Source organism: Equus przewalskii, chromosome 12 (genome assembly GCF_037783145.1).
Source record: "Equus przewalskii isolate Varuska chromosome 12, EquPr2, whole genome shotgun sequence".
Lineage (NCBI taxonomy): Eukaryota > Metazoa > Chordata > Mammalia > Perissodactyla > Equidae > Equus > Equus przewalskii.
The window spans coordinates 30,476,137-30,488,275 of record NC_091842.1 but is presented as its reverse complement, the minus strand read 5'-3'; the positions used below and the strand labels follow the sequence as shown (position 1 = coordinate 30,488,275).

Sequence of the window (12,139 nt, the reverse complement as noted above, 5' to 3'; positions counted from 1 at the left end):
GGTTGTGTCCTTCGTTAAAAGCCTAGTCGGTTTTCCATGCTTAGCACAATTAGTCAAACACCACCCATGCTTTAATCTCTTTCTGTTTCTGGTTAAGCTCAATACGTGCAGTCAAAGACTGGAAGGACACTTTGCACTCAGAGGGGCTGCAGGAGGGGTTCCCGTGTGAGTGGATTATCACTGGTTTCCGGTTCTGGCTCAGCCTCGGAATCACTTGCAGAGCTTTTAAAATAGGGGTTCCAAAGCCCTGTCACGAGCCTCCTGTGTTTGTGGGCGTGGTTTTGATGCTCTGCTAGTTTCAGCATCCATCGGATTATTTAACCGTGGGGGATGCCTTTTGTTTGTTTTTTTATTTTTATTTTTGAGGAAGATTAGCCCTAAGCTAACATCCATGCCCAACCTCCCCCACTTTGTATGTGGGACGCCTGCCACAGCATGGCTTGCCAAGTGGTGCCATGTCCACACCCAGGATCCAAACCTTCGAACCCTGGGCCACTGAAGCAGAACGTGCGAACTTAACTGCTGCGCCACTGGGCCGGCCCCCGCCTTTTGTTTTTAATATTATTGTCTCAAGGTATTTTAAAAATAAGAACCAGGATAACTGTATTCATTATTTATCTAGCAGGAGAACTAAGATACTAGAACTTTCCCATATTGGTGGGTTAAAATCTTAGGAGGATTCTGGTAGCCAGGATATCTTAAGCATTAAAAAAGATCAGACCGACACCTTCTCTTTTTATAGGGATTTGCAGAAGCGTTTTTGGAACATCTCTGGAAAAAATTGCAAGATCCAAATAATCCTGCCATCATCAGGCAAGCTGCTGGAAATTATATTGGAAGCTTTTTGGCAAGAGCTAAATTTGTTCCTCTTATGTAAGTAACCTAATTTTTCAAGTGCTTTTTCATATCTTGCTTTAAAAAGATTATAGCATTGTCTCAAGTCAGAGAAGTATCTGCCTCATTTTTTTGGTCTGTCTTTAAAGTGAAAAAATCTGTTCCCCTACCCTGTGCAAGATATTTATATTTCCAAGAGGCAATTTCAGAATAATACGTCTCCCTTTTTAGATAGAAGACCTCACAGGCAAAGCTTTTGTCTTCTGTTTAGTTGCACTTGAACATGAAGATCTCTTTGTCTTCGTGGATAGTGTAGTGTTGTATACTCTTTTGGTTCTTTTTATAGGTTTGTCATTTTTCATTTGCATTCCGAATCAATTGTATCTGTTAAAGCTGAAGAAAAACCCTTTTAAAGGTAATAGAAAGATCTGTCTAGGAGGCCAGCTCTGGGCCTATTTCTTCGTGATCCATGAAGATCTCTTTGGGCAAGGATCTGTTAAAAACCCTTCCCCAGCAACTAAAAGCTGTCTGGCGGTTCTGTCCTAAATGGCTGACCGCAGGATTTCGTCAGATCCCCTTAGGAATGAAGTCAGCCAGACTGTCTTCTCTTGTGAGGTCTTGGTGCCTTGTTCTTTGGTCATATCCCCCTGAGAGGGCTGGGAGGCCATCAGAGAAGCTGAGGAGGAGAAACTGTCCTTCATCCCTTGGGACTTCAGGCATTCTTGGGGGCCACCTGTTCCTAGAAGGCCTGTGCGCCCCACTCTGTCATTGGTAGGCTGTCTGCCCACCCGCCCGTCTCTTTCCTTCCTCGCTTTGCTTCCCCTCTGTGCCCACGGGTAATATATAAAGAAGCCTGTGGACTGACTTTGCCTCATTTGTAGTGAGAGGCAGTTGTGTGTTTTTGTCACTCTAATTTTTTATGAAGCAAGTAAAATTGACTTGAATTTTTCTTTCCTCTAGCACGGTAAAGTCATGCCTAGATCTTTTGGTTAACTGGCTGCACATATACCTTAATAACCAGGATTCGGGAACAAAGGCGTTTTGTGATGTCGCTCTCCACGGACCATTTTATTCAGCCTGCCAAGCTGTGTTCTACACTTTTGTGTTTAGGCACAAGCAGCTTTTAAGTGGAAACCTGAAGGAAGGTCAGTGATGTGGGGTTGGTGGGTGTGAACTGGATTTTCCTTGAGTACAGGTCACCCTTTAGAATGGAGACTCATTACCTTTTTGAGAATTTGATGAAAACTATGGATTCAGAAAACTGCACGTGCACTCAAACTTACAAATACTTTCAAGCAGGTCATAGTCCCCTAAAAACCTCCCGAGCCTCCTATTTAACCTTGCTGGATTGGACTTTGAGAGCCTCCGCTTGGAAGGGTGGCATTTGAAAGTGTGAAGGTGCTCTTCAGAGGTGTGGCTGAGCACTGTGTGGTGCCAGCGCCGTCTGTGCTCAGAGCTCCCTGTGTGCCCTTTCTTGTCCTTGGAAGAGCCTGGTGAGGGCAGGTGTCATTCCCACTTTACAGATGATACCAAAGCACCGGGAAGTAATTTGTTGGCAAGATTAGAGACTGAAGCCAGGTGAGGATGACTCTCGAGCTTGTGACCCTAACACTTAGCTCCTTTCTCTAAAGTCTTGGGTTTATTTACCGGTTTTCAGTTTTGCTAGTTTCGCGGAGTTGTTTATAATTTACATCTACCAAAGGAAGCTTGTTTATTAGGTTAGTGTATTTTAGTTGAAGATAATCCCCAAGAACAGCCTCAGTTAAGTCAATTTAAATTGTTTATTTTCATGAATAATTCAAATTTTCATGAAATAATTCAAAGGCTATTTCCTCTGAACCAGTGTTCTCAACCTCTGCACTGACATTTTGGGCTGGATAATCCTTTGTTTGGGGGGCTGTTCTGTGCATTGAAGGATGGTTAGCAGCATCCCTTACCCTCTACCCACCCTCTGTTGTGACAACTAAAACTGTCTCCAGACACTGCCTAGTGTCTTCTCAGGGTCAAAATCAGCACACCTCTACACTGAAATTTGTATATGTTGCAATATATGTATTTACTGTATCCCATATATTTCTAGAAAGATGTGGGGCTTAAAATTAGTTGTATGCACTGGTGGTAGGACAGGGTCTCATCATAAGATAAGTAAAGTCTCTGCTGTTCTTTGTATAAATGAAGGGTAAGAGTCTTGCTTGTTTAAAGAGGATACGTTTCTTGTAAGCATCCCATTTTTAGTCACGTTTATCAAAATGCACATCAGAGAATCTCCTTTTAAGAAAATATATTTAAAAACAAATTATTCTGCTTTCCTCTTAAAATAAGTATGGTGTCTTTTACTAATACAGGAGAGAATTATATTTATTAGTTTCAGGACAGTTGTGTCTAATTTTTCCTTCTACCTCTATAGTTTCCTTGTAAAAAAAGTGAAATACAAACAACTAACGTGCACTTGACAAAGATGCTCGACTTCACTGATCATTTAAGACGTGCAAGTGTTGCTTGCATATAGACGTGTATAGCACGAATATATATTTGGAATTCAGGAAGGCGACACTCCACACCATACAGTTCCTGCCTCTAGGGAACGGGCACTCCCTCTGTTGCCTGAGCTTCTTGATAATGATTTCATGAGCCTTAGCTGAAGTCAGATCATATGGCCTTGGTTCTTCTCTGTAAATTTAGCATATGCTGAGCTTACGTGTATCTGAATTCCAAATTCCTACCCAAGCTTATAGCCCACTAGGAGTGTGCACTTACTTCCTGGTCTTTAAGGAGAAAAAACTGTTGTCTTTAGAAAAGCTGGCTTAGTCATAAACGAATGCGGCTAAGTGACGTTCTTCTGGCTCTACGTTGTGTGACCACCTACTCATTTAAAGCATTTCTGCAAATAACTTTTTAAAATCTTTTTAAATGAGTGAAATAATCTGTGCTTTAAAAAGAGATCTTAGGCTGTTACGTTTGTACATTTTAAAAGTCCTTTGTTTTTTAATCAAAGGTTTGCGGTATCTTCAAAGTCTGAATTTTGAACGCATAGTAATGAGTCAGCTAAATCCTCTGAAGATTTGCCTGCCCTCCGTAGTTAACTTTTTCGCCGCAATCACAAGGTAGGTTATTTGTGCTTTATTGATGGAAGTTATTTAAAAGTAAATTTATGTTAATGTTAGTATTGTAGAATTCCATTAAATTTCTGTAATATTAATCAAGAAAATTAACAACAATAAAATGCTTAAAAACAAATAACTCAGTACTTGCAGGAAACACTGCATGAAGCTGTTGATTTTATCACTTGGTGACACCGGAAATTGCTGTTACTTTTCATCCCAAGAGGGAGGCCTGGGGACATTGAAATTAAGTAAGGCAGCTAGTAAGCTGAGAGGTACAAACCAAAATGTTTATTAGGGTGACTCCTGTAATAGTAATAAAAATAGACCGGGCATGAGGTAAACATCCAGCAATAGGAGACTGGTCTCATGAAGGACTGTGTGAGCTCAGAGCTCGGAACTGCCGCACATGCACGCTGTTTGCCGTGTGCCTGGCGCTGCTCCCAGCACTTTACGTCAGACTCAGTCTTCACACAATCTTCTGACTGTATTATTAACCCCTGTGTATCAATGAGGAGATGGAGGCCCAGAGAGATTAAATGACTTGTGTGAGGTCATAGCTAGACTGTGGCGGAGCTAGGATTTGAATGCAGGCAGTCTGGCTCCTTCGTAGGCGTTTGCTGATTCTGTGTCATGTAGAAAATGAATTGGAGAACTTGGGCATTTAATCAGGATATTCAGGGTAGGGTCATAGCTTAAAATCTTCAACACATAAGTCTGTTCTATTAGATGACAAAAAGAATTCCTTTTTTATTCCTCAGTTCTCTTTAGATGGCTTGTTGCTCTCATTCAGCAACCTTATTTTTCCTCTGCTGGGCATCTAGTTCAAGGTAGTCGATCTCTCTTGAGATCTCAAAAATGATAATGAAGCTTTAAGAAAAGGAATCAACAAGTTACAGCATTTAGTGAGTGGAAGGTTCCAGCACATTGCTGGCGGTTAGGAAGCAGCTGGAAGACAAAGGATGGATAAAGCAAAGAAGAGACCGCTGCCCCCTGGAATATTCTTTATAATATTTGGGTTTTTTTTTTTAAAGATTTTTATTTTTTTCCTTTTTCTCCCCAAAGCCCCCCCAGTACATAGTTATATATTCTTCATTGTGGGTCCTTCTAGTTGTGGCATGTGGGACGCTGCCTCAGTGTGGTTTGATGAGCAGTGCCATGTCTGCGCCCAGGATTGCGAACCAACGAAACACTGGGCCTCCTGCAGTGGAGCACGCGAACTTCACCACTCGGCCACGGGGCCAGCCCCTGAAATATCCTTGGGGCGGGAGAAGAGGGCTGCAGCTGATGGGCAGAATGGTCAGAGAGGCTGTAGGTTTGCGGTTGGTGTAGCAGCGGAGGTTAGCAGTAAGATCTGAGGCTCGGAGCAAGAGATGGAAGTCAAGTCTGTGCCAGGGAATTCCTGTATCATTCTGTAGCTGCTGCTTTTGCTTATTTAATGGTTACAAAAGTTGTACTGACTCATACAGCTGGATTTTGATTTTAACTGCCATGCAATGTTTAATTTCTTTTTTTTTTTTTTGGTCTATTCTTTTTGGGGATTGAAGCTGTGATAGTTTTTCAGTAGTGGGAACATTGTCGTATGTGTGTCCTGGTGTGTGTACAGGCACATGCTCCTTGTGGCATACCCAGAAGTGCTGTTGCTGGGTCGTGGGAGATGCAGCCCTCAATTTTGGCAGATAGTGCAAACTGTTCTCCAGTTTGGTTTTGCCAGTTTACCCTCCTGGCAGGAGTAAGGAGTCAAATGTGATCCTTGGCTAATGGAACAAAGAGAGACATATGTTGCTTAAAATGGCAATAGTGACCTGAGACCCTGAGAATAAATCGCTGCAGGAATACTATGGGAGGGAGGGTGGAAGGTAGAGAGTCGGCAGAAGTGAGCTACATCCTCGTCTCAAAGAAGCGGTCCCCTGAATGATTTTTAAGGTCATTAAGTCATATGGAGGGACGTAACCACCAGAAAAATGATAGCATGATCCTGTTGTTTTTTGCTATGAGTTCTTCTGTCTGTTTAACTCTTCACTCACTATGCCTGTTGCTTTCTGTACCGTTTGCTGAGACCGCGACTCAGTCAGCCCCTTGTCCCTCCCGCAGTGCAGTCCTCATTCCAGCAGCTGTCTCTCCATCAACAGCCACTGTTCTCTCTCAGTAAATCCTTTTCACTAACCCACTAATTCTCTTACAAACAGTGAAAATAAAGAAGTAAAGACAGCTGTACGATTTTGCAAAGTGAAAGAGTTGTACCTTGAACACATTTTTAGTGAGCCTATTAATCCAAGCTCATGCTCATATTCTTAGAGTGATGGCCACATTTTCTTTCTCCTTAGCGAACTTGTAAATTGTAGGCCCAGAGAACTCTACCCACCCTAAAAACATTACTTTCTGCTTTATGTTCTTTTTCCTTGTGCTTGTCGTGTCTGGCAGTATCTGTGTGGTCAGTGTAGTTGGCACCCGTGAGCGGGCACGTCCATGCAGAGCAATCCCGCATGTTAACACCTGCATCCCTGTTGGTTTTGCTGTCCTGCAGTAAGTACCAGCTGGTCTTCTGCTACACCATCATCGAGAGGAACAATCGCCAGATGCTGCCGGTCGTCAGGAGCACAGCTGGAGGGGACTCGGTGCACACCTGCACAAACCCACTCGACACCTTCTTCCCCTTCGATCCTTGTGTGCTTAAGAGGTGGGTGCTCTGAGACACTTGGCCTTTCGGTGGTGAATTTAAATGTGATGTGTATTTGCTTTTGCCAAGATGGGAGTTTAGGATTTCCTTGTCATGAGTGGCCCTTCCTGGCCGTTTAGTAGAGTCTCACGATCTTGCATGTTTCACAAGCTGAAAGTAGAGAATTCCTGTTCGAGGCTCCCGAGCGTCCGAGACGCACTGGGGTTTGCACATCTTTACTTCAGTGGGAACCCAGATGGATACCAAGTGTTTTTCATTTTTCCTTAAACCTGTTGGTTTAAACATACAAGGGCAAGTGGGTAGAGGTGCCTGAATGGGGAGGATGCTGCCATTTCTTGGCTCATAAATTTCTGCCAAGTGACTTGTTCCTTCCTCTAGAGACCACACCCATACTGTTGCATAGGATAAACAAAAACCAAGTGGTTTATCTGGGTGGGTAATTCTGAAGAACCACCAGCCCAGTCTCAGTGTTGCGTTCGTATACGGTTTTGCTCATTACACTTCCTCACTAGCAACACAGCAGTTTGGGATTATCTGATCCCCCAAGTCTTGGGTGACTAAAACCAGATTGGTCTTTTTTCCCATACTTGTTTTTAGTAAATTGCTGTAGGAATATAAAAAAGGAAGATCCAGAATAATCTACTTTTGCTTTTATTTGGACATGTTATAACTCATTGTCATCTTTGCACAGTTGAGGAATAATTTCACTTGAACATGAAAAGATGAGAAGTAGTAGGTGTAACAGTCCACCACTATGAGCGGATGAACTCTTACAACAAAGGAAGAGCCACGTTAATTACAGTACTTACATAATGGATTTTGTGATGCTTATTTGAGGCATTGCTTTCACTTCTTCGTTTTGGGTAATGGGTCTTATGAGAAAAGAGCTAAATATGTTCTGACCTTTGCTGCAGAGTTACCTTGATTTTGAAATGTGATCTTTGTTGACAGGTCCAAGAAATTCATTGATCCTATTTATCAGATATGGGAAGACGTGAGTGCAGAAGAGCTTCAAGAGTTTAAGAAACCCATTAAAAAGGTAAATTTGTGACTGAGCACACTTCCTAAGAATCTCTTCTGTGGTTGTGGATCACAGTAAAATAGTAAATGCAGTGTTACACTTAAAAACCTCTACGTGGCATTCATTCTGTCTTTACAGAATTCCCAGCTCAGGTTATTACGTTCTTCTTACGAAAGGAGGTTTTTTGTTTCTGTTTTTTTTTTGCTGAGGACGATTAACCCTGAGCTAACATCTGTGCTGATCTTCCTCTAGTTTGTATGTAGGTTGCTGCTACAGCATGGTCACTGATGAGTGGTGTAGGTCTGCACCCGGGAACTGCACCCGGGCCGCCTCAGCAGAGTGCACCGAACTTAACCACTAGGCCATAGGGCTGGCCTTGAGTTTTAGTTTTTTTCGTGAATTGTTTAAACCAGACACTACCCATGCTGACTTCGGGAAGTGAAGGTTAGTTAAAAATCAGCTCAGTAAGTTTAGATCTTCACTACTGGGTCATTACCACCAAGTAACTCTCTCAAATTTCCTTGTCCCAGAAGTTAGTGTTGATGTTGTAGATCTCCATGAATTGGTGGTAAAGATGCGGGTCCTTAGTGCACCCTCCAAGGGCGCTTCAGGTGGAGCCCAGGCAGCTCCAAAAAAATGTTTTTTACCAAAAAAAATGTATTTATTACCAAAAAAATAAAATCAGAATCCAATAATAAAAAATGTCACTGTCATTTCTTTGTGGCACATTTATTTCCACAATAGATGTCAGTGTTAATGTGCCTGTCTTTTTTCATAAGTAATCATTGGAAAACTCATTTTTTCCTTTATATCTTGCGTTTGGGGAGCGTCACACATTCATTCGTTCATTCACACTGTGTTACATAGAAGGGTTATAACATGAGCAAGAATGACATTTCTTGTTACCTGCCGCCTTTGATCTTAAAATCTTAAAAAATCAGACTTTAAACAAATAGTTGTAATGTGTCATCAGCAATTGTGTAGGTGGCTCATAAAAAGAAGTGGGCATCAGAGGGAGCTTTCGAAATTAAGGTGATTTCTTCACCTTCATCCAGAAGTAGCACATTCCTGAGGAAGGGAATTCTTGAAAGGTTTTCAAACCCCCACTTGTGATCTTATTAATAATCTCTGTTCTTTATGCAGGAGACGGTGGAAGATGAAGATGATGATTTTTTGAAAGGTGAAGTTGGGATTACACCGAGCTCCTTCGACACACATTTCCGAAGTCCGTCAAGTAGTGTGGGCTCCCCACCTGTCTTATACCTGCCGGACCAGTCCCCGCTGATCGCGAGGGTCTGTGATTGAGGCATACCTCCCTCCCAGTCGTGCCCTTCAGGCCCAGGGGTCGTGCTGTTGGAGCACTGTGTTGAACGAGAGCGAGGGCGTGCCTCAGGCATCTTCCTTTCAACTTAGACCTGCTCTCGTGCCTGAACAGACATTTCTTTCTCTTTTTTTGCTCCTGTGCAGACAACAGGAAAGACTGAATATCATGTGCAGTGTTTTACAGTGGATGATAAATGTTAGAGGCTCGGCTTCTTTATTTACTGTATACTCTTGAGTGTGTTACAGCTTTTTGACATCATTGTTGTGAAATTTCTATCGGCAACAGTCTATTTTAACAGATTGCATTTTTAACGTGGGCTTTTGTCAGAGCCATATTCACTGGACTTTGTTGATATGATTTCTTTTGAGTGAAAAACCCTCTAGGACACTATTTAAAGTTTTTCGAATGAGTTTATTTTGGGTACATTGTTTACCCTGTGCTGTGACTGTCTATGTGTGTGGGGATTTCAGTGGTGGAGTGCAGAGAAGATTGGAGGATCGTGGGGAGATGGCCAGAGCTGGTCCCGGATGCTGAAGGTCGGAGCTGGCACTGAAGGAGATCTCCAGGGACTTCAGAGACCAGTAAAAGCCTGGAGGGAGGAGAGAGAGGATTTAGGGAAACAAAATCAGATCATCACTTGTGAGTGTAAAAATGGATTTAAAAGACAAGTGGAATTCCAGGTGAATGTAATTCACACTGACCGAGAAAGGGGTTGGACTCCTGTAAAAAACAGCGTACGGCCTTTCCCCTGAGGCTCCTGAGAGTGCCGTGAGAGCGGGAACTGCTCGTCTGCAGTGGAATGCTGCACTGGGTTTTTTCTTTTTTAAAACCAGTTGGTCGTTCTGAGAACTGCTTTGTCCAAATGGGAGGTGAGGGGAATTTTAGGTTATTTGGTGGAATGGTTTTGCTGGCAACAGTAGGCCAAGGCTGCAGCTGTCGTCTCTGTCTGCTGGCTGTCCGTGTCATGATTTCAGCCAGTGAAATGCTCCCGGCGAGGCTCTTTTTGTATTTTTATAACCAAACACAGAGAGGAGTCTAAATAACCTCGCTTTATCACATTTGTGCAAGCACTGCTAGAGTCTTTTGAAGCTCATGTGTATTTTAGCTTCATTCCTTACTTGGGTACTTTTTTGTTACTCGTGAAAATGGACATCCTTCAACATATTTATGCCATTTTTCCTATTCTTTATTTAAAGGCAAGCAGTATTTTCTTGATCCTAAGTATTTTGTAATGAAATATTTTCTCTTTCCCAGGACTTTGTATGCTCCTGTGTGGTTATATTGGTGGCAATGTAGAGGTTGAATTTGTCTGCAAAGATGTTTTTTGAAAATCAAAATTTTATTGCATTAAAAAGTTTTGGATATTGATGATTTTCTTTTGCTGACTTGGTGAAAAGTCATTTTAGAACCTTTAGGTTCTTTGTTTTTTTAACTGCTGACAAAAAGGTGGGATTGTTGTACATTGGATAAAATGAGTAAATGAAAACGTGTCCATAGGAGTTAATGGTAAGTGGGGTCTCTGTGGGTTGGGAAGTAGTTTTAATGTAGAAGGATGTATTTACAAATAAGTCTTTAATTTCAAAGGAATTTGAGGGGAAAAATATCCATTGTGAAAATAAAACAATGACATGGTTAATGTGGAACTTTTGGTCTTATGCCAGTAAAGGGAGTTACAATAAAGAGGCTTCTCACATAGATGGCCTTTTGATTTCTGTGTGGTTTTTACCGATCCACTGTGTTAAAGCACCGTATTGCAATAGAAAACTGCAGCTGAGACTTGACTACGAAAGAGGCGAAAACCTTGCCAGTGTGATAGCAACTGCTCGAAACTGAATTGCTTGTTGGTGATGAGAACGGCTTCCAGGTGCGTATGAGGCATCAGGACCCTCCTCGATCACACCCTGCCGAGAGCGACTGAGGCTTGAACTGGGCCAAGGAAAACAAACGCTTCTTCAAAAAACTGTACGTGCTTACTGGCCCAGTGGCGTAGTGGTTAGATTCATGCACTCTGCTTCAGCAGCCGGGGTTCACAGGTTCAGACCCTGGGCACGGACCTACACTCTGCTCATCAAGCCATGCTGTGGCGGCATCCCACATAAAATAGAGGAAGATTGGCCACAGGTGTTAGCACAGCGACACTCTTCCTCAAGCGAAAAGAGAAAGATTGGCAACATGTTAGCAACAGTCTTCCTCAGAAAAAAGTACGTGCTTGAAGGAATATCTGTTCTGTGGCGGCGGGGGGGGGGGGGGGGGGGGGGGGGGTGCGGAAATTGTGAAATCTTGGGAATTATATGAAAACAAAAGATTTTCTATCCCTCTTACCGAAAAGCAGACTTTCAATTGGGGTAGGAGTTGCAGGGTCCATCCTTGTGTCTGCTGTCGTCGGGTCTTCCTTAATGAGAAGTGGCTAATTTACACAAATGTGAAAAGATGAATGACTTACAAAGTATCACGGGTGTCAGACCTGGCTTCTCTTTCTAACTGGCTGTGTGACCTTGAGCAAGCTGCCTAGCCTCCCTCTGAGCTCCACTTTAACTGAGCTGTAAAGTGGAAATAACTAATACCTACTTTAGGAGTGTGAGGATTTGGTGAAAACCCGTGTCAAGTCCGTTATTAGCTGTTTGGCCACTTTGTGAGAAAGGCCAGGTAAGCAGGAAGCACTTTTATGGAAAGGTCTTCTCAAGGCAAAGACAACTTCCGTTTCAGCCACGTGACCTCTTTGGTACCAGCTTCAGGGAAGAGGAAGGGCCGGAGTGCTGCCCCTGCCAGGCGTCGTTCCTTACGGGCTCGTAACCCCTGCTGCGTCCTGGAATGCCCCCGGGACGTCGAAAAGCGTGAGAGGAGGTGGACTTCAGAGGATGGCGTTCTAATAGTTTTGCTCTGTGAGGCGACTCCCCCATCTCAGTACTATGTCTTTTGTGGAATTACTTTTTGCTAATATATCTCGGAGTCGGATCTATTTGAGTATATTTCCAAGGTGCAGGATAGGGAGCCCCGAGGTGGGAAGCCTCGCACCGGGTACCTGTCCTCAGTGGGGACGGGACTGTCTTACTGATCTTCACTGCCGGGGTTTTCATCCCGTCTCTGAGTGCCTGCTGGAAGCCCAGTACCAAGTGCTATTGATTTCTAAATGTGCGGGGCTAGCAAAGTTTGGGCTCTATTTTCCCAGTTTAAGACGG

At 43.1% G+C, this 12,139-nt stretch overlaps 1 protein-coding gene and 1 long non-coding RNA gene across 2 annotated transcripts in view; one reads left to right on the top strand and one right to left on the bottom strand.

The window, feature by feature from the left end:
• RRN3 (RRN3 homolog, RNA polymerase I transcription factor) overlaps positions 1–10,655 on the top strand; it is a 29,338-nt gene extending 18,683 nt beyond the window's left edge. Inside the window, exons 14-19 of the mRNA XM_008520503.2 lie at positions 743–873; positions 1,795–1,979; positions 3,830–3,938; positions 6,463–6,615; positions 7,567–7,654; positions 8,780–10,655. Of these exons, the coding sequence (XP_008518725.1) occupies positions 743–873; positions 1,795–1,979; positions 3,830–3,938; positions 6,463–6,615; positions 7,567–7,654; positions 8,780–8,941 (828 nt within the window). The 3' untranslated portion in view covers positions 8,942–10,655. The remainder of the gene's footprint in view (positions 1–742; positions 874–1,794; positions 1,980–3,829; positions 3,939–6,462; positions 6,616–7,566; positions 7,655–8,779) is intronic.
• Positions 9,351–11,652, bottom strand: LOC103551160 (uncharacterized). Its single transcript, XR_544947.2, has 3 exons — positions 11,529–11,652; positions 11,283–11,367; positions 9,351–9,549 (listed from the first exon to the last, which is right to left on the bottom strand). It is a non-coding gene; the product is annotated as an uncharacterized lncRNA (long non-coding RNA).
• Positions 11,653–12,139: the final 487 nt, after the last annotated feature.